A 27,421-nucleotide genomic window follows, 5' to 3' on the forward strand; every position below is an offset into this window, starting at 1 on the left:
ATTCGAATTATAGGGGTTCCAGAAGAAGAAGAGAAAAAGAAAGGGACTGAGAAAATATTTGAAGAGATTATAGTTGAAAACTTCCCTAATATGGGAAAGGAAATAGTTAATCAAATCCAGGAAGCACAGAGCGTCCCATACAGGATAAATCCAAGGAGAAACACGCCAAGACACATATTAATCAAACTGTCAAAAATTACATACAAAGAAAACATATTAAAAGCAGCAAGGGAAAAACAACAAATAACACACAAGGGAATCCCCATAAGGTTAACAGCTGATCTTTCAGCAGAAACTCTGCAAGCCAGAAAGGACTGGCAGGACATATTTAAAGTGATGAAGGAGAAAAACCTGCAACCAAGATTACTCTACCCAGCAAGGATCTCATTCAGATTTGATGGAGAAATTAAAACCTTTACAGACAAGCAAAAGCTGAGAGAGTTCAGCACCACCAAACCAGCTTTACAATAAATGCTAAAGGATCTTCTCTACGCAAGAAACACAAGAGAAGAAAAAGACCTATAATAACAAACCCAAAACAATTAAGAAAATGGGAATAGCAACATACATATTGATAATTACCTTAAATGTAAATGGACTAAACGCTCCCACCAAAGACACAGACTGGCTGAATGGATACTAAAACAAGACCCATATAAATGCTGTCCACAAGAGACCCACTTCAGACCTAGGGACACATACAGACTGAAAGTGAGGAGATGGAAAAAGATATTCCATGCAAATGGAAACCAAAAGAAAGCTGGAGTAGCAACTCTCATATCAGACAAAATAGACTTTAAAATAAAGACTATTAGAAGAGACAAAGAAGGACACTACATAATGATCAAGGGATCGATCCAAGAAGAAGATATAACAATTGTAAATATTTATGCACCCAACACAGGAGCACCTCAATACATAAGGCAAATACTAACAGCCATAAAAGGGGAAATCGACAGTAACACGTTCATAGTAGGGGACTTTAACACCCCACTTTCACCCATGGACAGATCATCCAAAATGAAAATAAATAAGGAAACACAAGCTTTAAATGATACATTAAACAAGATGGACTTAATTGATATTTATAGGACATTCCATCCAAAAACAACAGAACACACATTTTTCTCAAGTGCTCATGGAACATTCTCCAGGACAGATCATATCTTGGGTCACAAATCAAGCCTTGGTAAATTTAAGAAAATTGAAATTGTATCAAGTATCTTTTCCGACCACAACGCTATGAGACTAGATATCAATTACAAGAAAAGATCTGTAAAAAATACAAACACATGGAGGCTAAACAGTACACTACTTAATAACGAAGTGAACACTGAAGAAATCAAAGAGGAAATCAAAAGAATACCTAGAAACAAATGACAATGGAGACATGACGACCCAAAACCTATGGGATGCAGCAAAAGCAGTTCTAAGAGGGAAGTTTACAGCAATACAATCCTACCTTAAGAAACAGGAAACATCTCGAATAAACAACCTAACCTTGCACCTAAAGCAATTAGAGAAAGAAGAACAAAAAAACCCCAAAGTGAGCAGAAGGAAAGAAATCATAAAGATCAGATCAGAAATAAATGAAAAAGAAATGAAGGAAACGATAGCAAAGATCATTAAAACTAAAAGCTGGTTTTTTGAGAAGATAAACAAAATTGATAAACCATTAGCCAGACTCATCAAGAAAAAAAGGGAGAAGACTCAAATCAATAGAATTAGAAATGAAAAAGGAGAAGTGACACTGCAGAAATACAAAAGATCATGAGAGATTACTACAAGAAACTCTATGCCAATAAAATGGACAACCTGGAAGAAATGGACAAATTCTTAGAAATGCACAACCTGCCAAGACTGAATCAGGAAGAAACAGAAAATATGAACAGACCAATCACAAGCACTGAAATTGAAACTGTGATTAAAAATCTTCCAACAAACAAAAGCCCAGGACCAGATGGCTTCACAGGCGAATTCTATCAAACATTTAGAGAAGAGCTAACACCTACCTTCTCAAACTCTTCCAAAATATAGCAGTGGGAGGAACACTCCCAAACTCATTCTACGAGGCCACCATCACCTTGATACCAAAACCAGACAAGGATGTCACAAAGAAAGAAAACTGCAGGCCAATATCACTGATGAACATAGATGCAAAAATCCTCAACAAAATACTAGCAAACAGAATCCAACAGCACATTAAAAGAATCATACACCATGATCAAGTGGGGTTTATTCCAGGAATGCAAGGATTCTTCAATATACGGAAATCAATCAATGTAATACACCGTATTAACAAATTGAAGAAGAAAAACCGTATGGTCATCTCAATAGATGCAGAGAAAGCTTTCGACAAAATTCAACACCGATTTATGATAAAAATCCTCCAGAAAGTAGGCACAGAGGGAACTTTCCTCAACATAATAAAGGCCATATATAACAAACCCACAGCCAACGTCGTCCTCAATGGTGAAAAACTGAAAGCATTTCCACTAAGATCAGGAACAAGACAAGGTTGCCCACTCTCACCACTCTTATTCAACATAGTTTGGAAGTTTTAGCCACAGCAATCAGAGAAGGAAAGGAAATAAAAGGAATCCAAATTGGAAAAGAAGAAGTAAAGCTGTCACTGTTTGCAGATGACGTGATACTATACATAGAGAATCCTAAAGATGCTACCAGAATACTACTAGAGCTAATCAATGAATTTGGTAAAGTAGCAGGACACAAAATTAATGCAGAGAAATCTCTGGCATTCCTATACACTAATGATGAAAAATCTGAAAGTGAAATCAAGAAAACACTCCCATTTACCACTGCAACAGAAAGAATAAAATATCTAGGAATAAACCTACCTAAGGAGACAAAAGACCTGTATGCAGAAAATTATAAGACACTGATGAAAGAAATTAAAGATGATACAAATAGATGGAGAGATATACCATGTTCTTGGATTGGAAGAATCAACATTGTGCAAATGACTCTACTACCCAAAGCAATCTACAGATTCAATGCAATCCCTATCAAACTACCACTGGCATTTTTCACAGAACTAGAACAAAAAATTTCACAATTTGTATGGAAACACAAAAGACCCCAAATAGCCAAAGCAATCTTGAGAACAAAAAACGGAGCTGGAGGAATCAGGCTCCCTGACTTCAGACTATACTACAAAGCTACAGTAATCAAGACAGTATGGTACTGGCACAAAAACAGAAAGATAGATCAATGGAACAGGATAGAAAGCCCAGAGATAAACCCACGCACATATGGTCACCTTATCTTTGATAAAGGAGTCAGGAATGTACAGTGGAGAAAGGACAGCCTCTTCAATAAGTGGTGCTGGGAAAACTGGACAGGTACATGTAAAAGTATGAGATTAGATCACTCCCTAACACCATACACAAAAACAAGCTTAAAATGGATTAAAGACCTAAATGTAAGGCCAGAAACTATCAAACTCTTAGAGGAAAACATAGGCAGAACCCTCTATGACATAAATCACAGCAAGATCCTTTTTGACCCACCTCCTAGAGAAATGGAAATAAAAACAAAAATAAACAAATGGGACCTAATGAAACTGCAAAGCTTTTGCACAGCAAAGGAAACCATAAACAAGACCAAAAGACAACCCTCAGAATGGGAGAAAATATTTGCAAATGAAGCAACTGACAAAGGATTAATCTCCAAAATTTACAAGCAGCTCATGCAGCTCAATAACAAAAAAACAAACAACCCAATCCAAAAATGGGCAGAAGACCTAAATAGACATTCCTCCAAAGAAGGTATACAGACTGCCAACAAACACATGAAAGAATGCTCAACATCATTAATCATTAGAGAAATGCAAATCAAAACTTCAATGAGATATCATCTCACACCAGTCAGAATGGCCATCATCAAAAAATCTAGAAACAATAAATGCTGGGGAGGGTGTGGAGAAAAGGGAACACTCTTGCACTGCTGGTGGGAATGTGAATTGGTACAGCCACAATGGAGAACAATATGGAGGTTCCTTAAAAAACTACAAATAGAACTACCAAATGACCCAGCAATCCCACTACTGGGCATATACCCTGAGAAAACCATAATTCAAAAAGAGTCATGTACAAAAATGTACATTGCAGCTCTATTTACAAGAGCCCAGAGATGGAAACAACCTAAGTGTCCATCATCGGATGAATGGATAAAGAAGATGTGGCACATATATACAATGGAATATTACTCAGCCATAAAAAGAAACGAAATTGAGCTATTTGTAATGAGGTGGATGGACCTAGAGTCTGTCATACAGAGTGAAGTAATTCAGAAAGAGAAAGACAAATACCATATGCTAACACATATATATGGAATTTAAGAAAAAAAATGTCATGAAGAACCTAGGGGTAAGACAGGAATAAAAACACAGACCTACTAGAGAATGGACTTGAGGATATGGGGAGGGGGAAGGGTAAGCTGTGACAAAGTGAGAGAGTGGCATGGACATATATACACTACCAAACGTGAAACAGATAGCTAGTGGGAAGCAGCCGCATAGCACAAGGAGATCAGCTCAGTGCTTTGTGACCACCTAGAGGGGTGGTATAGGGAGGGTGGGAGGGAGGGAGATGCAAGAGGGAAGAGATATGGGAACATATGTATATGTATAACTGATTCACTTTGTTATAAAGCAGAAACTAACACACCATTGTAAAGCAATTATACTCCAATAAAGATGTTAAAAAAAAAAGTAAAAATTGGTATAACCTTTCCAAGACAATCTAACAATATCTATCAAAATTTTAAATGTGCATACCCTTTGTCCCAGTAATTTCATTTCTAAAGGAAATGGTGAAAGAAATAGTTTTATTTCGGGAACCAAAAGTAGTAGTAGTAAGCAAAGTAGTAAGTAGTAACCAAAAGTAGAGTAGTAATTCACTCTTCTTACTTTCTTTTTTAATAGTTACTAATTGAACATGTCAGTTCAAATAAGACAAAAGATTTAGGCAAAAATTACATAAAAATTAAATTTTAGCACACACAGCTAATAGTAACAAGTTAAGTTTTTCACACTTTTACTTACAGCTACTGGACATAGATTTATATCTTCTGATGTTTCTGTGAGGTATAAAGGCAAATAGAATGATTTATCTCCATTTTATAGGTAAGTAAGTGGAATTAAGTCAGACAAAAAAAAGCTTTTGGTCAGTTTTGCCACTTACTTCCAGACACTTGGGATGAATTACTTAACTTCTCTGGCCCTTAGTTTCCTCGTAATGCCACTTACTCCACAGGATTCCTGTGGGGATTAGAAGAGATGGCACAACAGAATGGAACCTGGTCCTCTGACTACAAATCCCTTTCATAGTTCTCTACTTGACCATGACTGCTCCCTCATAGTTTTACCATAATTCTAAGGATCTATGCAAAAGTAGCCATACTCCACAACTAGCAATATGGCCTTTCCATTCTCCTTATTCCTGATACATTTGGTCCTTGTGTGATTACAGGCAGGCATTTAGGACACAAACAGGAAAATGCCCTCATGAGGCTACCTGGGAGATAAATTAGTATATAAAGAATTAAATACAAAACAGTGCTAAGACAGAGCTAAATCACAAAACTGTAAGAGCACCAGGAGCCCCTAACACAGAGAGCCTCAGGGACAGTTGACCAAAAGAAGCATCACCTGAAATGGGTCCCAAAATGATTAGTAGGAGATACTTTTGATAGTCATAGTAATCTGAGTTTGAAAACATTGCTGTAAGTTCCATACAGCAGGCCTGTCTAGTTTACTCACCTCTGTATCTCAAGTACAGGGCCAACAGCTCAGATAAGCAGATGCTTAATTAATAATGGCTGAACACATGAGTGGTTATTCCTAAGGTCACTGACCTTCACACCTGGGCTCAGAAAGAGACGTTCTTAATTATGTAAAATGAAATTCATGGTAAATTTGTTTTTAAAGATTGTGTATTAAAATAATCTTTATTTGAGACTAATTTTTTGCCATCACTTTACCTATTGCACTTTGTTTTAAGAAACTTTAAGTGGGTATTAACACTTATTGTGTATTATTACTTCTATCATATAGTACTCTCTTGTCATATTACAATATTGTGGCTACAAAAAGCAAAAACACTTTCACTTTTAGTATAATACTTCCTCTTCTTCAGGGCCTTTTCCTGAAGCCTATTAATGGCTCTCCATGAACCCTAAGTTAAAAACTTCTGATTAACATATTCACACTGCACAAGCTAACTCACATCCATCTCAATGTCAGTACCACTTAAAAACACACTGCTACCTGCTAAATCTTGTCTCGACTCAAGACCTCTGAGCTCCATATCCATGTAGCCAATAGTCTGTCATCTCCACCTCTACCAAATGCCCCAAAGGTGCCTCCAGCTCATAATGTCCAAAACTAAGCCCATATTTTGGAGGCTTGCTTCTCTCTCTTTATTTCCCTCCTCAATGCATAGCACCACCATTAACCAAAAACAGAAAAATGAGCACTGTTTTTCCTCCTCATTCTGACCCTCCACCTAATCAACCAACCCAACCTAATCTCCCAAATACTGCTGTCTTCTTTCCTCTATTTCTGTGGCCAGTGCCCTGATTTAGGGCTTCATTTATTTACTTTTTTAACAAGCCCTTAAATAGGACTTACTCTGTGCCAGACAATGATTTAAACACTTTAAAAAATTAATTTAATCCACAGAACAAATCTATGACATTCTTTAACTTTAATTCACAGATGAAAAAACTGTGAATGACAAGGCATTTTCTAGTAAAAGTTTTGAAATTTAAATGCTCTTAAGTGTAAGCAAAAAAAAAAAAAAAAAAAAAAGATTTATTGCACTCTCCTACCCTAAGGTGTAACTAACAATTCTACAACACTATTAAAGAGAAGCATCACCTATCAGGCAACCCAAATGCAATTTTAATATGCATAAGTCAAGACAAAGTACCAGACCTCGCTGGTACTCAAAAAAATCATGCATTTTTTAGAATTTTCTAACTTGGTTGATTATAAATCTATTAATAGAGATGAAAAAAAATTTTTTTGCAGTAAATACTCCTAAACCTGCACAAAGTAAGCCATCATAATGACCTTTTAACTTTAAAAAGTCAAAGTACAAAAGCTGATATATATCAACTTTGAAGTATAACCAAACAGCTCTTATACCTTTTTTCCACTGCTAATGGGCTCAACCAACCAACAAGTTGTTTGTGCCTACCAAAAATGCAAAGAGAAAGCAAATCATGCCACCGTGTTCACTTACTTTGACAAGTACAGGATTTTATGCAAAATAAGTACTGCAGTGCTCTGTGGGGTAGCTACCAAAATATTACATTTTGGCTTTACTTCTCTATTTTGAAAGTAAAGAAATATAAATATTTCTGATTAATATTTTTAAGTCCTCCACCAAATCCACAAGCAGAAATTGATTATCACCAACACACTTCACAAAACCTATCCAAATGTAAAAATCTTTTATCTTTAAAACCACTTAAATGCAAAATTATACATCTGACTAATATTGTGTATTGATAGCAGCACAGAAGAGAGAAATGAACTAATTTTAAAATAGTTAAAATTATATTATACTTTAAAAACAACAGGTAATTTGTTAGAATGTAGTCCCTTAAGGTCAGGAAGAAGACAGATCCTTCTTGCCACTCCTATTCAACACTGTGGCAAAAAAAAAAAACTAATTAGGCAAAAAATAAATTATAAAAGGGGCACCTAGATTGGACAGGAAGAAGAAAAATTATCTTCATTTGCCGATGAAATGATCTTAAATGGAGAAAATCCTAAGGAATTCACTAAAAAACTATTAGAACTACAAAATGTGTTCTCCAAGGTTGCATGACACAAGATCAATATACTAAAACCAATTATATTTCTATACTTTTGCAATGAACAATCCAGAAGTGAAATTAAGAAAACAATTCCAGGACATACCTGGTGGCGCAGTGGTTAAGAATCTGCCTGCCAATGCAGGGGACACGGGTTCGAGCCCTGGTCCGGGAAGATCCCACATGCCGCGGAGCAACTAAGCCCGTGCACCACAACTACTGAGCCAGCGCTCTAGAGCCCACAAGCCACAGCTACTGAGCCCAGGTGCCACAACTACTGAAGCCCGCGTGCCTAGAGCCCATGCTCTGCAACAAGAGAAGCCACTGCAATGAGAAGCCCGCGCGCCACAGCGAAGAGTAGCCCCCCACTCGCCACAACTAGAGAAAGCCCGCGCGCAGCAACAAAAACCCAACACATTATAAAAGGGTGACAACACTGCTCCGGGAGAGCATTTGCATAGTAAACTACAATGTGAAAGGTCTCCCCCAGAATGCTGCAATGAAGCAGCTTAGATGTAGTCAGACTCTCTCTGACAGCTCTTCAAAAAGGCTTTCCCTTAAGTCTCATGCATGTTTAATTCAAACTTATGCATATTTTCAATAAATAACTATGCCAGCCAATGAATTATATATGTTGATTTCTTAAAAACGGCATCTTTCAAGTTTTATTCACATTTTGAGCAAATAATTAAATCCTCGTAGCAATTCAAATCATTTACATGGCTACTTTTTATTCTGTTTATTTTAATTTCATTTCGATTCCTTTAATAGACATTATATTCACATGGTTCAAAAATTCAAATGGGTAAAAAGTCTCCCTCCCACCGTGCCTCTCAGACACACATTTCCCATCTTTGGAGGCAACAAATGTTATCAGTTAGTTCCTTGTGTATCCTTCACATCTTCAAGCAAAATAGGCATATTCTTTTCTCTCCTTTCCTACATAAAGTGGTAGCATACTTTACATATTGTCCTGCACCTTCTTTTTTCACTTATCTTGGCAACTGTTTCACATCAGGGCATAAAGTTTTCTCCTTTTTAATGGTTGCGTAGTATTCCATTTTGTGGATATACAGTATTTTATCCCTTTGATAACTTTAATTGGAAAAGATGTGAGAAAAAGATGCAGCTCCCAGGGCAAGAGTTGCTAACCCTGCACCTGTAGAAGGGCTTCAGAAGATATGCGAATCCCCTAAAATGGTGTGTATGTATCCATATGTATTTCTGTGGGCAGAAAACTTGCATACCATTCACCACAACATCAAAGAAAGCTGTGACCCAAGCAAAAGTTAAGAACTACTGTACAATATAACTTGTGCATAGGTGTTCAATAAACATAGGTTGAACAGAATTCTGGTCTAGGATTCTGCTAATTTCTGTACTACAAGACAGAAGGACTAAATTAAACACTAATATAATCCAAAACTCTTATGTACTTTATAGAACCTTTTCCCTTCTTTTCTGAGAAGGGCTTTATTTTTCCTATGCACTATGAACAGGAGTACTAAGAGGGAAAAGAACCAATCATTTAAATAATCAAAAGTTGAATAAATAAGCTGTTGTTCACCATAACTGACAACATCAGAGGCATCTTTGATGTCCTTTAAAACTCTTTGTAATGTTTCATAGAGTCCTTCCTGAGAAAATTAGATCATTAGTAACGTAGTTGTATATTTCCTACCACATGCCAGGAAACAGAATAGAAGCTTTACATTTATTATCTTGTTTCATCCTCAAGACAATCACTTAAGGCAGCTATATTTCCCCCCTTTTACAGGTAAGGAAAGAGGATTTAAGAGGTTAAAGTTAAGATATTTACTTAATCAGAACCACTTAACCATTAAATGGGAGAGCAAGACCAAAACATTGCCTCACTCTCACCTTCAAGACTCCAAATCTCATGAAGTTTACACAATTACCATAGTGCCTGAAGTCCAAAATGCAATTTTGATCATTATAGGGAGGTGGTATAATGCACTGAGGGGTTTTTTTTAAAGATTACTTTTAACATCAGTTGATAAGCGATGACAGCTGTCAAATGTATTACAGCTGTTTCTACCAGGTTTTTTGTTTTGTTTTTTTCCTGGTAAACCGTGTTATCCCTTTGATTTCTATGAACTCATCTAAACAAAATAAAACATCCTTCCCATGCCATCGATTTCAAAACGGCTCTGTGATGAGCATTTCGCTGAGCTGTTAATCATGAAAGTTGAAGGCCTAAGACAACTTTTTCATTAGAAAGGAAAGTCTGTTACATTCTTCTCCTTCGAGACCCAAAGCCTGAAATCAACGCTTTAGGCAGGACTCAAACCGAGGTTCGAGGCAACACTGAACAGGAAAAGCAACTGTACCGCTGAGCCCCCAAAATCACCTTCATTACTCCCTTCCTTTCTCCCTTCCCCCAAGAGTGGAAAAAAGTTAAAACTGCTGCGCAGCACCAAGAGCCCTGAGCGCTGGCTGCGGCTGAGAGCTGAAGCCCGCGGTGCAAGGAAAGCTGTGAGACCAGTGCCTAGTTTGTGGCCCCTTTCTTGCCTTCGCTCTCCTCCGAAGCCACGCATCGCGATCCTCCCCGACCCTCCATGCCAGGAATGCCAGGTCCACGCCCAGCCTGCAAACTCTCCCCAGCCCCCTGGCCGCATAGCCTCCCCCGGGGGCTCACCATTGCAGCCCACGGATGAAGAAGGCGCGGGCGGGCAGGCCGGCCGGCTGGGGAATCCGTTACCGCGGCTCGGGATCCATTCGCGCCAACAACTTCTCCCGCGAAGTGGAAGGAGGTCGAGGCAGCGGCGCCCTGTGATGACGTCACGAGGTACGCAGCTTCCTGTGGGCCCAGGCCGGGAGGCGGGAGGCGGGAGATGCCACGTGGGCCCAGGTGCAGCCCCCGAGACCCGCGGGCTGCGGCAATCGCGAGGAGAGGCGGGGCCCAGGACCGCGCCGAGATTTGCGTCTTCCGCTTCTCTAAGGGCCTGTCAAGTGGGGAGGTTCTGAGATTGATTTCCCCCGAGGGCGGGCACGTTTAGAGAATGCAATGCCCTCCTTTAAATGTAGCTTTAAAATGTTTCTATTACCAGCCGCAGTAAGACACCTTTTAGGTGTACGTTTCACATATTACATTTTAATATCTATTCTGAAACAAAAATTTCACCAAACAGTACTTACCCGGATTTTTTTTTTTTAATGTTTGACCAATCGAATTGGTCTTTTCGCCTACTTTTAAGTGGAGACCCACAGTTTGAAAACACATTTAGGACAATTTTATGTTGTATAATTCCGGGGCAAAAAGGACTTTGATAAAATAGTCATTACTACCCACACCATTTTATAAGTGAAAAGTATATGGCCCAAACAAGCTAAGGGTCCTAGCTGGGAATCTAGGCCTCCAAATTCCCAAACCTGCGTGGCTGAGTCCCTCAAAGGGGTGTGTGTGAAACCAAGGCATAAACAAGGCACACCTTCTCCGTAGAAGAACAATGATCCCGAAAGCTTTGGAGTAAACAAGTTTTATATTAATAGATAAGCAACTGAACTGTGGAATAGCATGTGACATATGCATACAATTTTAAGAGAAGACATGAGGCCTTAAGGAGTTTAATGGGAAGAGCAATATCTCCAGCTTTGGCCCTAGACTTTCAAATCCTTATCCACCCACCCCCTGTTCCATCTTGCATTTTATCACACCCATATCTCTACAGTGAAAGATAGCAAAGTCTTCAGGAATAAAACAGAGGCTAAGCATGGAGATCTCCTATTTATTAACTGCCCACTGTAGTATGTGCCAGGCATGCAGCTATGGACTATCCCAGTTTAACTCATCTAATACCCACAATGACACTGGCTACTATTATTATCCCCAATTTACAAAGGAGTAAAGTATAGCTCATGAACAGGGCCTCATTGCATGGGACTCTCTGAAGCCAATATGCTAGGGTTCCTAGCCCCACCACATGCTAATTGTGTAACCATGGGCAAGTTACTATGCCTCAAGTTTCCTCAACTGTAAAACAAGGATAATAGTACTATGTTCTTCATAAGGTTATGAAACTGCTCCTGGCACATAAGCAGATAATAATCTTTTTTAAGTCAGCTATTATCATTATTATTACACAAGGCTAGGTATTATCAAGGGAGATGTTTCCAAAAATGAACTTATCTACACCATAATTTTACTCAGGAAAATACTTGATTGGGGAGGAGGGGAGTCATTAGATCCTTTGAGAAATCAATAAGCTATGAAGCTACTCCCCAGAAAACTGTACATAGCAGACACATCACATAACTTTTTGCCTATAACTTCAGAGAACCTAAACCAATTTACAATGTTCATTGTGTTGTAAATAAGCAAATAAGATGTATATTAAATGTTTTACATATCTTTTACATTATACTACTTTTAACTTTTGCATTCCTTTTTTAGTATTTTGAAGCCTTCCTTGAATTCAGGTGAGAATTAAGTCAGAAGACTATAACTTCCAGAAAGATACTGAACTGAATTTGTTGGATTGTTTTCTTTTTTTCTCAATAAATTTATTTATTTGTGTGTTTGTTTATTTATTTATTTTTGGCTGCGTTGGGTCTTTGTTGCTGCACAGGGTTTTCTCTAGTTGCGGTGAGCGGGGACTACTCTTCACTGCAGTGAGCGGGCTTCTCATTGCGGTGGCTTCTCTTGTTGCAGAGCACGGGTTCTAGGCCCACAGGCTTCAGTAGTTGTGGCGCGTGGGCTCTAAAGCACAGTAATTGTGGCGCACGGGCTTAGTTGCCCCGTGGCATTGGATTGTTTTCTTGAGGAACATTTTTTTTTTTTTTTTTTTTGCGGTACGCGGGCCTCTCACTGTTGTGGTCTCTCCCGTTGCGCAGCACAGGCTCCGGATGCGCAGGCTCAGCGGCCATGGCTCATGGGCACAGCCGCTCCGCGGCATGTGGGATCTTCCCAGACCAGGGCACGAACCCGTGTCCCCTGCATCGGCAGGCGGACTCTCAACCACTGCGCAGCCAGGGGAGCTCTCTTTAGGAACATTTACTTGGAAATATTCTATCTCAAAAATGTACCAGGACTTCCCTGGTGGTGCAGTGGTTAGGAATCCGCCTGCCAATGCAGGGCACATGGGTTCGAGCCCTGGTCAGGGAGGATCCCACATGCCGCGGAGAGGCTAGGCCTGTGCACCACAACTACTGAGCTCGCGAGCCACAGCTACTGAGCCCACGAGCCACAACTATGGAGCCCGCATGCCACAACTGCTGGGGTCCGGGCGCCTGGAACCCGCACTCCACGAGAGGCGGGACTGCCGCAGTGAGAGGCCTGCGCACCACAGCGAGGAGTAGCCCCCACTCGCTGCAACTAGAGAAAGTCCATGCACAGCAACAAAGACCCAACACAGCCACAAATAAATAAATAAATAAAATAAAAAATTTTTTAAATGTTCCAGATTTAAAATGGCTGTATATGCTTTGATACTTCTCCCCAAATGTGGGCTGACCTGTGACTGATTTGATCTAAGAATACGGTGGAAATGATACTATGACGGTTCCAAATGTAAGCTTTAAGAGGACCAGCAACTCTCATCTTGCTCTCTCGAAGCCCTGAGCCACCATGTAAAGCAGGAGAAGGGGCCAGTTGAGCCCAGGCTTACAGCCATCTCCACCAGGTACCAGGCTTGTAAGTGAAACCATCTTGGACCCACCATACCAGCTGCTAGTGGAATTCCACTAAGTGACCCCAGTCAGCACTACGTAGAGTAGAAAAATCATCTAGTCAAGGCTTGCCTAAATTCTCTGACCCACAGTAGTGTGAGCATAATAAAATTATTGTTCTTTTAAGGTACTAAGTTTGGGGTAGATTGTTGTAAAGTAATAGATAAATAGAAATGTTTTAAAGAACCCAAAGTGTAACAAAAAATAAGCAGGAACAGAATATTCATGCTTATTTTCTCCACTGTGGTGATTTTGATGCATCATTCAACAAATATTTATTGAACATCTGCTGTGTGTCGGCACTTTTTTATGTGCATGCTGGGAAACCATAGTAAACAAGACAGACAGTCCCAGCTTCCCTAAAGTTCATATTTTTGAGGAAAAGAGAAAAATAAGTAAGTAGACAAAAATAAATTCTGTACTTTCAGATAAGGTAAGTGCTATAAAGAAAGGCTTCATAAGACTTCAAGCCAAAAGATTGCTATGATCCCATCATTTTACACTTTGTATTTTATGGCCAAAAAAAGGAAAAAAAAGATTGCTGTGTTTTGTGGCAAAATATGATACTCATTTGTTTCCCATGGCAGAGAAATTTGAAGAGTGCTAAAAACATTACCAAACATGATTTTTTTTTTAATTTGCCTGTAGGAAAGCAGCAGAGTCTCCTGTTAGGTTTGTTTCTGCATAATAACTGCATCTGGATTTTAACCTTTACAGGGCACTAGTCTATAACAGTGTCTAGTTTGAATTTATTCCAGGCAAAAGACCAGTCCCTTCCATCTCTGTGTGGCCTTTCTTCGACAACGAGAATAAAATGATAATAGGTCATAACTACTCCCATCTCTCAGGGGGTTTTTTTTGGCTGTGTCAAGCAGTATTAATTCCCCGACCAGCGATGGAACCCGTGCCCCCTGCAGTGGAAGTGCAGAGTCTTAACCACTGGACCACCAGGGAAGTTCCCCATCTCTCACTATTAACTGAAAGACTACAATAATGCATCTCTAAGAAACTGAGGATACACAAAGAAAGAATACAACAAACTAGGGCTGTTGATTTTTAGATAGTTTTTTTAGAGAAGCCCAGAAAGTCATTTATCGGTGATGTAAACATTAGCTAACAAAGATTCCTTGCATGTTTTCTTGAAAGTATTTTCATAAAAACTGTCTGCTCATGTTTTCCTTAGTCATGCTTTTCTTAGTTCAGCTCTTCTTGGTATAAATGTTTCTGAAACCAGCTGATGAATAACTAAGACCAATAATTCATTTGTAGAGTAACACTGGTAACATAACACAGATATTGAATAAATACTGCAGTTTCCAGAATTAAGGGCATCTTTAAAAGCCTAAAATATTTTTTAAAATATTTTTTTCTTTTAATAATGGTTTGAGACCTATCACAGAGAAGACCCATCTTAAGGGATATATTATGTATTGGATCTGATCACCTGATGCTCACTGGCCTTCTCTTAATCCTTAAAAGAAAGGGCTTCAAACAAAGCCAATTTTGTGAAAGTTAGGGATCTCTTCCCCTCCTCCACTTAGGAATATATCACTGGTAGAAGAATTGTTGACATTCCCTGAAGAACTCTTTACCTGAAAAGTTAGAATATTGACAGTGACATCTCTACTAGTATGTTTCTAAATGTGTGAATAGTTGGATTAAGCGAATAATAATTGTTTCTCTTTCCATAACATGTACAGGGAGTTAAATCATTGCCCTCCCCAAAATGACTCAAAAGCTGTGTGTTAGAGAGTGCATGACTTGAATTTTGGTCATTCTTTATAATCTAACTAACTACTGCCATATATAAGTGAAAAACAATTGCAAAGGGCAGTATAAATTCTCAGCGTTAATGCCTGTGCCTTAGTTAACTTATCTGTGTGATGGGAATAACTCTTTACTTGGAGACACTTGGAAATGCTTTTCAAGAGCACAATAGTTACATTGTCTTTCACATAGACTTTTATAAATCAGCAGAAATCAATCGAATTTTCACTGTGCAACAACAAATGTGACTTTCTGCCCTCTAGATAAATATTAGCATGTCCTGCTTTGTCAGGGTTTATTGGAACATTTTCCTTATAGAAAACAATCTGTTAGGCAGCTTGTCCTTTTCTGTGTTTGTGATACCTGCAGAGATCCAGAAGAATGATGTTGACCTTGTAATCCATTTATGAACAGAATCATTAAGTCATAATCTGTCACCATTAAAGTGGACTTAAGAAATTAGGCACTATGTCATTTATCTTAATTCTTGGATGAATTAAGATTATATTAATCATATTAATATGATCAATCATTAATATGATTATTCTTAAGTAATCTAAATTTATATAAACTTGACTGATGATATTTTACAAATAATAAAGTTTGTTACATTAATAAATCAGTCTCTTCACTTAAGTTAGAAGAAACATTTACATTTAAAAAAGTAAATTTAACAAAAAGCATATAACTTTACTATTGACATGCACATTTGATTATATATGTAATGTATCTCAAATTGTGAATTAATTCCCTAAAATATTCATTGGCAATTTTAAAGGTGTTTATAGACAGAGTAACAGGAATGCCAACAGCATTTTGTAGCTATAGTAGATTTTACGATTAGGATAATCTTTCATTCTCCAAGTCCTACAAATCAAAGTAATTCTAGAATTTTTTTGTTGTTTCATAGGAATAATGTGAAGCATAGCAAATAAAGGAAACTACAATAAGTTATTTGAGAACTGCTGCTATAGTAAGAATGACCACATACTTGGATATTATAGACCTTTAAGACTCTTGAGAATCTGAGCTTCTATAATAAGATACACCTAGAATTATTATTCATATTTCAACAAAGTTTGCAATAAAAACATTTTTGAACTTCCATGGAAATCTCACGGGTCATCTTTCTCAACATGCAGTTTAAACAGAATTGAATGTAATCACTGTTTATACAGAGTAGTGTATATTAGAGGTTAAAAAAAAATATTGTAAATGAACACAAGTCAGAATAGAAAAGACACATGAAAAAGAAATTCCCATAAATTCTCATCTTCCGTAAAATATACAGCAAAATCTTATTCATATGAAGTATGATTCATTGCCACAAAAAGGATGTAAACAATACTTTTAATGTATGCATTTAAATTGCTACTTCCTATAGGAAGAGCTAACCTTGCTTTAAGACAAAGTCAAGTGCTTTGGACTCTATTTTAAAATATTTTACCTGGTTTGATGGCTTTCTATAAATATCATTAGCTCTGGGATGGTGGGAAGCGTTATAACTGGTAAAGTAAATACAGAGTATCACTAATACCTGGGATTCCCTAGACATTTTTCAGAAAATGTTTATTTTAGCCTAAGAATATGATTTGCAAAAACGTAACATTACTGTATGTTGAAACCATTACTATAGTTGAATTTCACCTCTTTTCCCTTCTTGCACCATGGGTGCATAATCTAAATCTGATCATGGGGAAACATTAAACAGACCAAAACTGAGAGACCTTCTACAAATTAACTGACCAGGATTCAGCAACAGTTATGAAGGGTCATGAAAGCAAGGTCATGAAAGATGGAGGAACTGTCACAGATTGGAAAGGACTAAAAATACACAATAGGGGACTTCCCTGGTAGCGCAGTGGTTGAGAATCCACCTGCCAATGCAGGGGACACGGGTTCGAGCCCTGGTCCCGGAAGATCCCACATGCCGCAGAGCAACTAAGCCCGTGCACCACAACTACTGAGCCTATGCTCTAGAGCCTGCAAGCCACAACTACTGAGCCCACGTGCCACAACTACTGAAGCTCACGTGCCTAGAGCCCATGCTCCGCAACAAGAGAAGCCACTGCAATGAGAAGCCCACGCACCGCAACGAAGAGTAGCCCCCCGCTCACTGCAACTAGAGAAAGCCCGTGCGCAGCAACGAAGACCCAACACAGCCAAAAGTAAATAAATAAAATAAATAAATAAAATACACAGTAACTAAATGCAATATGGCTTCCTGGACAGAGAGGACATTAGAAGGAATTAAGGTAAAATTTGAATAAGATCCGTACTTTAGTAAATAGTAGCATAGCATAGTATCCCAGTTTTGATCGTTGCAAGTGATTATAAGTTAATATGAAGCAAAACTGAGTGAAGGATGCATGTGAACTCTCTGTACTCTTTTTGCAACTTTCCTATAACTATTTTTAAGTAAAAAGAAAAAAAAAAAGATGACCCCAAAGTAGATGGCTGTGCTGTTAAACAAACAGGATTGGAGGTAGGAAACAAGAATTTGTTTTTTGGACATGTTAAATCTGAGATGTCTTTTAGACTTGGAATGAAAGAAATAGTCATGAACAAAGAAATTAGAAAATTTGTATTTATGTCCAAGTAATGTATAACATGACCATGAAGCTTAATGAAATTTTTAAGAAGATCATTTATTGGGCTTCCCTGGTGGCGCAGATGGTTGAGAGTACGCCTGCCGATGCAGGGGACACGGGTTCGTGCCCCGGTCCGGGAAGATCCCACATGCTGCGGAGCGGCTGGGCCCATGAGCCATGGCTGCTGAGCCTGCGCATCCGGAGCCTGTGCTCCGCAACGGGAGAGGCCACAACAGTGAGAGGCCCGCATACCGCAAAAAACAAAAACAAACAAAAAAACATAACGAGAACCTAACAAATCTCACTACATCTACCAGTACCATGCAGGTCCAAGCCACCATCAGCTCTCACCTGGTTATCATCTCTTGACTGATTGCCCTGATTCAGCTTTTGTTCCCCTCACAGTACACTCTGAACCCAGCATCCAGACTGATTCTTTTCAAATGTGAGTTAGATTGTGTCACTCTCTGCTGAAAACTCTCTAATGCTCCTCTTCTCATTAAGGGTATAAGACAAATTCCTCCCTGTTCCCCTGCACCATCTGGCCCTATTACCTCTCTATACTTACTGCCTACTACTCTCAGTCATTCCACCTCAGCCACGCTGACCTCTTCATTATTTCTTGAAGGTGCCAGACATGCATCTGCTTCAAGGACTTTCCACTCTCTACTCACTGTCTGCCGAGTGCTCTTCCCTCAACTGTCTGTATAGTTCACCTCCTCACCACGGCAAAGCCACTACTCACAATCAAAGACGACCAAACACCGGCACCACGAGTGAGAGTCAGCAAAAAACAACAAAAAACAGACTTAGGTTCCCAAATAACTAGCGATTCAGAATACAGAACAGCTACGTATGGAGTATTTACAGACATAATCACAGAGACGAACATTTCGTCTATTGACCAACAGTATAGGAAGCAGAAATCACTCTGGATATTTCATTCAGAAAAGAGTATTGTTTTGGTTTTTTACAGGAATTTAGTACTTAATATGTTGGAGAGGCAGAGGTTTAAGAAATGAAGCCAGACACCATCGCTAGACTTTTGGCTTCATCAAAGGTCACACTTGGAAACTGCAACTACTCTTGCTGCTTTCATGACCCCTGCCACTGCCAAGGCCTCCCACCCTTAGGAATTTGGAGTCGGTCCGGGGAACGTGGAGCTGGCTGCTTCAACTACTAGTGGTACTAGAAGTGGCCCATCAGCTTCTACCATCACAGGAAGCATCACCTCTGTCTCCTTTCGAAAGTTTATATGAAAATGATCCCCAACCTAGAAGTCTAAAACCAGCCAAACAACCAAACAAATGTGGGGGGGGGGGGTGGAAGACATGTAATCCCCGCTCCCGTCCTCCAAAATGTATTCCCTCTGTATCTTTTTTTCAGGAAACTACTAGAAAATGTGCTTCATCAAAATAAGGGGGCAAACGAAAAGGAAGATATCAGGTAAAGAAAAAGGCAATCTAGCACAGAAAAAAGAAAAGGGAGGGGAATCCCCAGGTGTGCCCCAGATGTAGAGAGAGGGCAAGCGGTCCGGACTGCAGCAGTGTCACTTAGGAGACAAGCGTATCAAGGGCTGTCATCACTGCGCCCTCTGGACAAAGCTACTGGGACATTTACTCCATGACAAGGAGGGAATAAACCAGGAAAAATGAAAGAATGAGATTCATGTAATGGAATCCAAACTAGGAAAGGTAAAGGAATTCCTAAGTTGTCAGCAAAGGGAAGTCCCAATATGACAAAGAGGCAAAATGGTGCAGGCCCAGAGCATCAGTAGATAGAGGGGAACAAAGGTCTGCAGGAGGAGTAACTCCAAGAAAAAAGATTGAAGCTAGTAATAGAAGAGATTGACCTTGTACTAAGAGCTATTGGCAGGTGTGGGAAATTGGCAATAGGTACAGACAACTAAGCAAATGAAAAACAAGGCAATTATTAACCTATAAGAAAAACAAAAAGAAAGAGAGAGAACATAATCATAGTATACTACAGTACTCTGCAATGAATTATATTTATGTAAAAAATAATGTAAACTCTAGATATCAATTTAACAATAAGGTAATTTTTTTAACCAACAGAAAACGGTGATACCAGAAACTTAAGTCTTTATCTACCATGAAAGGACATCAATAGATAGTCTAAAACTAATGAATTGACAGATAGCAGTACCTGAGTATTATGCAAAATACAAATGCGGTGACGTACAAATTCTAGACAAACAGCTACAGAGTTGAAAATAGGGGAGGGGACATGGGAGTAAATACCTTAATAAAAATAAAAATTAATTTTAAGAAGATCACGCATGAAAAACAAAACTATAAAAGGACTAAAAACAATATATAGGAGAAGATCTTTACAATTTTGGAGTGGGGACCGCTTTCCTAGCCCAGAAACCCAAAAGGAAATGAATAATTTGATTGTACAAAGTGAAAGCCTTTTGCAGATGTAAATATTTTAAAGCAAAGTTCAGTAATATTCTGAAATCGATTGTGGTAATGGTTGCACAACTCTGAATATACTAAAAACTGTTGAATTGTATATTTTTAGTGGATGAATTGTATGGTATGGGGATTATATCTCAATAAAGCTGTTTTTAAAAAGACTTAGATCGTTGGGAGAAAATATTTGCAACATATACATAGGACAAGGGATTTAATACTTTATATATAATGAGCTTCCTCCTCTAATTCTTTAGAAAAAGAAAAAATAAGAAAGTAAACAAAGGAGATGAAAAGGTAACTCACAGAAGAAGAAATTCAAAGGACCAATAAAAATATGAAAATATTAGTAATCAGAGAAACCCAAATGAATACAAAAATGAAATGACATTTTTGTACCATATTGAGAAAAAAGAGAACTATTGATAGTACCCAATACTGAGGAAAATAGGGGAAAATGGCCCTCATGCACTAATGGTAGGAGCTTGAAAGGATCTACTGTCTTTCTGAAGGCAGTTGGGAAATATCCCTGAACACAGAAAATGTACATACTCTTTAACCCAACAATTCCAGTTTTAGCAATCTCTTGTATCTCCCACATATGCAAAGTTATGGATTCAAGGTTATTAATTGCAGAACTGTTTGTAATAGAAAAAATAGAAAAACTTATATGTTTACCAGTTTGTAAATAGTTAAATAAATAAAATATATAGGTGCATATATGCCATGGAATATTATGCATCTGTTGAAAACCATTGAGCTAGATTCATGTGTACTGACATAGAAAGAGTTTCACAATAAATTATTAAGAAAATAGACGGCTTCCCTGGTGGCACAGTGGTTGAGAATCCACCTGCCAATGCAAGGGACTGGGTTTCAGCACTGGTCTGGGAAGATACCACATGCCGCGGAGCAACTAAGCCCGTGCGCCACAACTACTGAGCCTGCGCTCTAGAGCCCGCGAGCCACAACTGATGAAGGCTGCACACTTAGAGCCCGTGCTCCGCAGCGGGAGAGGCCACCACAGTGGGAAGCCCGCGCACCACAGCGAAGGGTAGCCCCCTCTCGCTGCAACTAGAGAAAGCACGCGCACAGTAACGAAGACACAACTCAGCCAAAAATAAATAAAAGAAAATAAATAAATTTATTTTTTAAAAAAAGAAAATAGAGCATGTTGTAGTATACCGTGTATGGTGTGTGATCATATTTATGGTTTTTAAAAGTACAAAAAGTGTGTGTGTATGTGTGTGTGTTTATCAGAGTGTTTTATTTAAAAAAACAAAATGAAGCAAAATAGACTCCAAATGTTAACAGGGGGGACTTCAGCTTTTTACTCCATATTCTTTTATTTTTACTCTTTTAAAATCACCTCTTAATAATTTGTTTCTAGTATTTTAAAGAATTTGAATTCTAAAAAGAAACGGAAGTCAGATATGTATTCAGATCTTCTGAATCAGTCTCCAGGGGTGGAGATTGAGCATATGTATTTTTTAAAACTCAAGAGGTGATTCTGACGCATAGCAAAAATTGAGAATGTGGAAAACAGTACAGTAGTTCCTCAAAAAATTAAACATAGAATTTCCATATGATCCAGCAGTTCCATTTCTAGGTATACACTCCAAAGAACTGAAGGCAGGGACTCTAACAGGTATTTATATACTCGCGTTCATAGCAGCGTTATTCACAATAAGCAAAAGCTAGAAGCAACCCAAATGTTCATCAATGGATGAATGGATAAACAAAATGTGGTATAGCCACGCAATGGAATATTGTTCAGCCTTAGAAGAGAATTAAATTCTGACACATGTTACAAGTGGATGAACCATTATGAAAACATAATGCTAAGTGAAATAAGACAAACACAAAAGGACAGGTATTGTGTGATTCTATTTATGTGAGATACCTGGAGAAGTCAAATTCATATAGATGCAGAAAGTAGATTGCTGATTGCTGGAGGCTCAGGGGAGGGGAAAATGGGGAGTTATTGTTGAATGTGTACAGAGTTTCAGTTTGGGAAGATGACCGAATGCTGGAGATGGATGATGGTGATGGTGGCACAACAATGTGAATGCACTTAAGGTCACTGAGCTGTACATTTAAAAATGGTTAAAATGGTAAATTTCATGTTACATATATTTTACCACAATAAAAATGTTTTTAAAGACTTGAGAAAAACTACTTTTTCACTTCTTTTTGTGTGATGCATCTCCATTTATTTCTGAAACTTCGACTATTGTCTATATACTGATAATGCACACATCTATACCTTCAGAAAAAAATCTTTCCTCAAACTTTAGTCTCAAATATTACCTGGTCATCAGATATCTCATACCTCAAACTCAAAATGTTTGAAACACCATCTTCTTTCCAAAGTCTTCTGTATTCTGTTTTACCCAGTTGCCCAAATCAGAATTCTGGGTCACCATTGGCTCCTTCTTCTCCTAAACTCAGTCTCAACATCCAATTGATTATTGCGGCCTGTCGATATATATATATATATTTTTTGGCTGCGTTGGGTCTTCGCGGCTGCGCGCGGTCTTTCTCTAGTTGCGGCAAGTGGAGGCTACTCTTCGTTGTGGTGCTTGGGCTTCTCATTGAGGTGGCCTCTCCTGTTGCAGAGCACGGGCTCCAGGCTCATGGGCTTCAGTAGTTGTGGCACGCGGGCTCAGTAGTTGTGGCTCGCAGGCTCTAGCGCACAGGCTCAGTAGTTGTGACGCACGGGCCCAGTCGCTCCGCAGCATGCGGGATCTTCCCGGACCACGGCTCGAAGCCGTGTTCCCTGCATTGGCAGGCGGATTCTTAACCACTGCGCCACCAGGGAAGCCCTTCTAACTAGTTATTGAACTTGTCTCTTTCTCGCCACCTACACTACTACTACCTTTGTTCAAGCCAAATCATTTTTCACTCAGGTTAACAGAACAGCCTCTTAACCAATCTCCCTGCCCCCAGGATTAACCACTCCCTGCCAGAGTGATTCTCCTAGAGTGCGGATCTGATCAGGGCACTCTCCTGTGGCAGAGGACGCCAGCTAAACACCAAAATGTGTGCTCTCCCTTCCACAGCATTGAATATAGAGTAGGGAATAGAGTGTCCAGCCGGCCTTTCCTCTACAGGTGGCCACAAATCTATAAGATTTATGAATACTGTGACATCTTCAGTTTTAAATTCCAGCCTCCAGAAAAGTGCTTGATCCATAGGAGACAGTCAACAAAGATTTGTTGAATGAATAGATGAATGATTAAATGATGAATTCTGGCCTCTAATATCTTGGTCTCAAAACGCTCATCTATAAAATAAAGGGCTGACCTAGATGATCTCTAAAGACCCTTCCAGCTGTAAAATTCTGTCATTTGTACAAAGCATTATGAAGTGATGTTTTGAATGTAGAATTCCTAGAGTGTGTATATCTGTCCCACTTAACCTGGTACTTGGCAGACATTATTTATATTCTTAGACATTTTATGGTTTTTATTATGTTTTTTCCTTGACTAAACTGTATACTCTTTGAGGGCAGGGACATATATATTGTTCTCTCCTAGGACCTAAGACGGGTCATTTTATGAGTAAAATATTGAATAAATATTTGATAATTGTTTAGGAAAGATGATGCCCTATCCTGATTCACTAAGTCATGATAAATACTTCATGAATTCATAGTCTGTTTTCATAAATATTTAGAAATTTTTAATCTCAGTATTAAGTCATTGTCATCATAAAATTTCTTCATATGTGTTTTTTCTTTGATTCTTTTTTTATTATTATTCTATACCGGTCAGAGTGTTTTATTTAAAAAAACAAAATGAAGCAAAAAGTCCTTCAATCAGAAATTCTGATTAAATTCAGTATTAACTCAAGTTCTCAGAAATCAATCGAGGAAAGCCAACAGGTGCATCAGAGAAAAGCTGGTAGCTGTTGACAGTTCTTTGGTGGAAAAGTAAGTTGCATACTTATACGAGCTGCCCTAATGATCATCAAGCCCAAGTTACGTTGTCCAAATACAGGTTTCAAGATACACTAAAGAAACCATACAGACACCCCCACCAGTATAAAACTTTGACAATGAAGTTGAAGGATGTAGGAAAGTCAAGTATGACAACACACATGACTAATTTATAAAATAAGACTGTCAATCCTAGAAAACTAAAATGGGGAGACCTCAGGAACGGTAACGAACATAAAACGAGGTCTAATAGCAAATGAAACAACCCCAAACATTTTCCTAATGACTAAGCTACAAAATGACAGCTTAGGAGACTATTAACATGTAGTTTTTCTTCTGGCTATCAATCAATACATATATTAAATTAGGGTAATTTTTTTTCCACTCAATTACCATCATTTCTTTCTTTTTACCTTTTCCCTAATTTTCTCTTGCAACATTTTTCCTTTGGCTTGACCAGTTGAACTCAAGAGGTTTGGAACCTAAAGTGAGCATCAACTCATTATTGGAATAGCACTTGGGAAATGCAATTGTAGAAAAGACCAATTTGTGCAGCGTTGGTGGTATAGTGAGCATAGCTGCCCTCCTAAAAAAGACAAATTTTAACTGAAGTGGCTTGACAAAGTTAGGCAGCCTTTCTCAATGTGACAGTGTCCCCCTGTTAATCAGTAGGTTAATGGCTTCTCTTGGCTGGATCGCACGATCCTGCACGATAGCGGCGTGCTCCCTGGTGGATAACTGCAGAACTATGTGTGCAAATACCCACCCATTTAAGCTTACAAATAAATACAAAGCATTGTTTTAAACCATTTAAGTAGAATAAATATTGCATTTCTATCGGCCTGGTTTTCCTCATGAACTAGCTTGGAGTGCTGTGCATGACACAGAAGACACAATAGTTAATTACTTGCTACTCCAAGCTCCTTAGACTTCAGTACTTCCCGCTCTTCAAGCCTCAGCACTTTTTTTGCAGAAGTAATGGTATTCCTCATTAGCATTGCCACTGTCATGGGACCAACACCCCCCCAGGGACTGGAGTGATGTAACCGGCTTTCTTCCTGACTCCTTCAAAATCCACATCTCCAACCAACTTGGGTTTAGCAGTTATGGGATCTTGAATTCTATGTATTCCCACATCAATGACAGCTGCTCCTTCCTTGATCATATTGGCTGTGATCAGATTTGGAATGCCTGCAGCGGAGACGACAATATCTGCAAGAGCTGTATGTTTCTTCAGCTGCTCCTTGGGAGTGTATGGATGAGAAATTATGACAGCAGCATCACCTCCAGGATGTTCGTGTGCCCCTCCGGTGTGTAGTAACACTGCAATGGGCACTCCAACATTTTTTAACCTTCCATCCACACCCACATTCTTCCCTAGGGTTGGAATGCCAGTTTGCTTAATTATTTCCTACACACCCCATGGAGTAGCTGGTAACATGGAATTCTGGTCCAAACACATTCGCCCTATGTTAATTACATGAAAGCCATCACCATCTTTGTCTGGAGAAACAGCATTGCAGATCTTTCTCTCATCAATGTGCTCTGGAAGAGGCAGCTGAACGAGGAAGCCATCTACATTATCATCGTTATTTAGTTTATTGATTAAATTCAACAGTTCTTCCTCTGAAATTGAAGCTGGTTTCACAATTGTCTCACGGTTGATTCCCACATCGGCAGCTACTCTGGTTTTGTGGAGGACAGAGGAGTGACTTGCGGGATTCTTGCCAACCAAAACTGCGCTCATGTGCGGTCCTTTGTTGCCTGACACCACCCATACTTCCAGCTCCTGCTGCACTTCCTGCTTGATCTGCTTGGCAAGTTTCCTTCCAGCAATGACAACAGCTTCATTTCGGACTGCTGATTGCTGGAAGGGGCGATGGTGGAGGCAACAGCTCTGTGCCGGGCTGGAGCAGCAGGGTGGCCAAAGTGGATACAAGGGATGCTGCAGCCATGGCCAGCGCCCTCTCTTGCATTCTTTAAAAAAAGAAAAAGAAAAAAAGCCAAGACATTGAAGCAACCTAAGTGCCCCATCAACAGATGAATGGAGAAAGAAGATGTGATATATATATTCCATTATATATATAATATATATATTACATACTATGTATGTAGTATGTATAATATATATAGTAATATATACTATAATATATATATAATGGAATATTACTCAGCCATAAAAAAAGAATGAAACCCTACCATTTGCAGAAACATAGATGGACCTAGAGATTATCATGCTAAGTAAAGTAAGTCAGAAAGAGAAAGACAAATACCATATGATATCACTTATTTGTGGAGTCTAAAATATGACACAAATGAACTTATTTACAAAACAGAAACAGACTCACAAACATAGAAAACAAACCTATGGTTACCAAATAGAAAGGGGAAGGGGTGGGATAAATTAGGAGTAAGGGATTAACAGATACATACCACTGTATATAAAATAGATAACAAAGATTTACTTTTTAGCACAGGAAACTATATTCAATATCTTGTAATAATCTATAATGGAAAAGAATTTGAAGCTGTACACCTGAAACTAACACAATATTGTAAATCAACTATAGTTAAATAAAAATAAATTTTAAAAAATACTCAGTACACATTTCAAAACTTCCCTTTGTCAATTAACTTTTTTTAATTAAAAGACTTTTATTGAGCAATTATAGCTTCCATACACTCCATCACTCCCTCCCCGCACATTTCCCCTATTTTTAACATCTTGCATTAGTGTGGTATATTTGTTATAATTGGTAAGCCAATATTGATATATTACTAACTAAAGTTCATAGTTTACATTAGGGTTCACTCTTTTTTTAAAAATTAATTAATTAATTTATTTATTTATTTATTTTGGCTGCGTTGGGTCTTCGTTGCTGCACGTGGGCTATCTCTAGTTGTGTCGAGCGGGGTTACTCTTCCTTGCAGTGCACGGTCTCCTCATTGTGGTGGCTTCTCTTGTTGTGGAGCACAGGCTCTAGGCACATGGGCTTAGCTGTGGCACACAGGCTCAGTAGCTGTGGCTCACAGACTCTAGAGCTCAGGCTCAGTAGTTGTGGCACATGGGCTTAGTTCCTCCGTGGCGTGAGGGATCTTCCTGAACCAGGGCTCGAACCCATGTCTCTTGCATTGGCAGGTGGATTTTTAACCAT

The 27,421-nt window shown here is 38.8% G+C and overlaps 1 protein-coding gene and 1 pseudogene across 1 annotated transcript in view; both read right to left on the bottom strand.

Annotated features, from left to right (window-relative positions):
- Nucleotides 1–10,844, bottom strand: part of RFC1 (replication factor C subunit 1) — an 83,602-nt gene extending 72,758 nt beyond the window's left edge. The window contains exon 1 of the mRNA XM_022565790.3: nucleotides 10,505–10,844. Coding sequence (XP_022421498.2) covers nucleotides 10,505–10,507 — 3 coding nt within the window. The 5' untranslated portion in view covers nucleotides 10,508–10,844. The remainder of the gene's footprint in view (nucleotides 1–10,504) is intronic.
- A 13,890-nt stretch (nucleotides 10,845–24,734) lies between these two features.
- LOC111171530 (bifunctional methylenetetrahydrofolate dehydrogenase/cyclohydrolase, mitochondrial pseudogene) lies at nucleotides 24,735–26,660 on the bottom strand (annotated as a pseudogene).
- Nucleotides 26,661–27,421: the final 761 nt, after the last annotated feature.

The sequence above is a fragment of the Delphinapterus leucas genome, chromosome 5, assembly GCF_059928025.1.
Source record: "Delphinapterus leucas isolate spDelLeu-1000000601 "Yukka" chromosome 5, BTC_Dleu_Yukka2, whole genome shotgun sequence".
NCBI lineage: Eukaryota > Metazoa > Chordata > Mammalia > Artiodactyla > Monodontidae > Delphinapterus > Delphinapterus leucas.